The sequence below is a fragment of the Charadrius vociferus genome, unplaced genomic scaffold (genome assembly GCF_000708025.1).
Source record: "Charadrius vociferus isolate BGI_N301 unplaced genomic scaffold, ASM70802v2 scaffold41, whole genome shotgun sequence".
Taxonomy (NCBI): Eukaryota; Metazoa; Chordata; class Aves; order Charadriiformes; family Charadriidae; genus Charadrius; species Charadrius vociferus.
In genome coordinates, this window is record NW_009647013.1 from 1,235,743 (window position 1) to 1,236,930 (window position 1,188).

At 58.1% G+C, this 1,188-nt stretch overlaps 1 protein-coding gene across 1 annotated transcript in view; it reads left to right on the forward strand.

Moving 5' to 3' along the window:
* Positions 1-1,188, forward strand: part of EFR3B (EFR3 homolog B (S. cerevisiae)) — a 64,411-nt gene that overhangs the window by 718 nt on the left and 62,505 nt on the right. The window contains exon 2 of the mRNA XM_009895463.1: positions 697-772. Coding sequence (XP_009893765.1) covers positions 697-772 — 76 coding nt within the window. The remainder of the gene's footprint in view (positions 1-696; positions 773-1,188) is intronic.

A 1,188-nucleotide genomic window follows, 5' to 3' on the forward strand; every position in this document is an offset into this window, starting at 1 on the left:
AACCGCTCGATCCTCCTCGGGGGTCGCCGTTGCCTCCCCCTCCCCGCCACCTTGCTGTCCTCACCCCGTTCCCGGCACGGCGTCGCCGCCAGGAGGGCATTGGGCCACCGTTTTAATCGCTGCCCTGGTGCGTTCGGCTCTCTTAAACACGATTAGAGAGAGATTTACTGGCCGGTTTTACAGCTCTGCCGGCCCCGTGGGCTCGTGCTGATTTACATCGGGATCTGCCGTGGCTTTGGAGGGGGGTGTGGAGGCAAACGGAGGCTGGCCGGATTTTTCACGGAGTTTTTCCTGCCTTTTCAATCGGTGGCAGAAGCTCGGAGGAGCGTGGGAGCGAGCCGTTCCTGGGGGGAGCTCCCAGCCACGCTGGCCCCGGGCGAACCGGGCTTTCCCTGGGAACGGCTTTTGGGGAGGAGGGGGGATCTGCGAGTGGTGCCCCACATCTCTTTCCATCCCCGGCATCCCTCGCAGCACCGAGTCCATCCCTTCTCTCCGCCAGCATCGCTCGTTTCTTGCCTTCCCTGGTATTTCTTTCCCCCTTCCCTCCTCGCTCCATCCCTCTGCCCGCCCCGGGGTGGACGGAAAATAGGACTAACGGGTCTCGGGGCCGACTTGAATATCGCTCGGTGACATTTTTAACGTGTAGCGGGGAGATTTTGTCCTTTTTTTTTTCTTTTTTTCTTTTTTTCCCCCCAGGCAGGCTCACCCACCGGGTGCTGGAGCGCTGAGGGAGTCGGAGAACGGGTACGAAGGAGACTCTCACGGCGGCTGCGTAAATGAGGTTTTGCTAAGCAGATTAGGGAAAGGTCTCCGGTTTGGTGTGGGGCTCGAGGGAAGACGGCGCTGGGATGGCGGTACACCCCCCCCCACCTTCAGTCCGCCGTTTTTGCTTGGGGTTAAGAGACCGACCTTCATGGGATATTGGCTTTAATGAAGGATTTTGCGTGATTTAATTAAGATTTATTTGCAATCAGTCAGAGTGCCTTTATTAAGTAAATTCCAGGCTTCGGAATAATATGGCCATAAGGTTTTCGAGCCGTGCTTATTGCCGGGATGCCATTAAAATGGGGAGAGGGAAGGGGATTAAGGAGGAAAGGCTTACGGTCAGAGCGCTGGTGGGAGAGCGCGTGGTCGTTTCGTTTCGGGGGGTGCGCAGGGCCTGCGTCCCCTTCTCAGCTGGCCGTACGC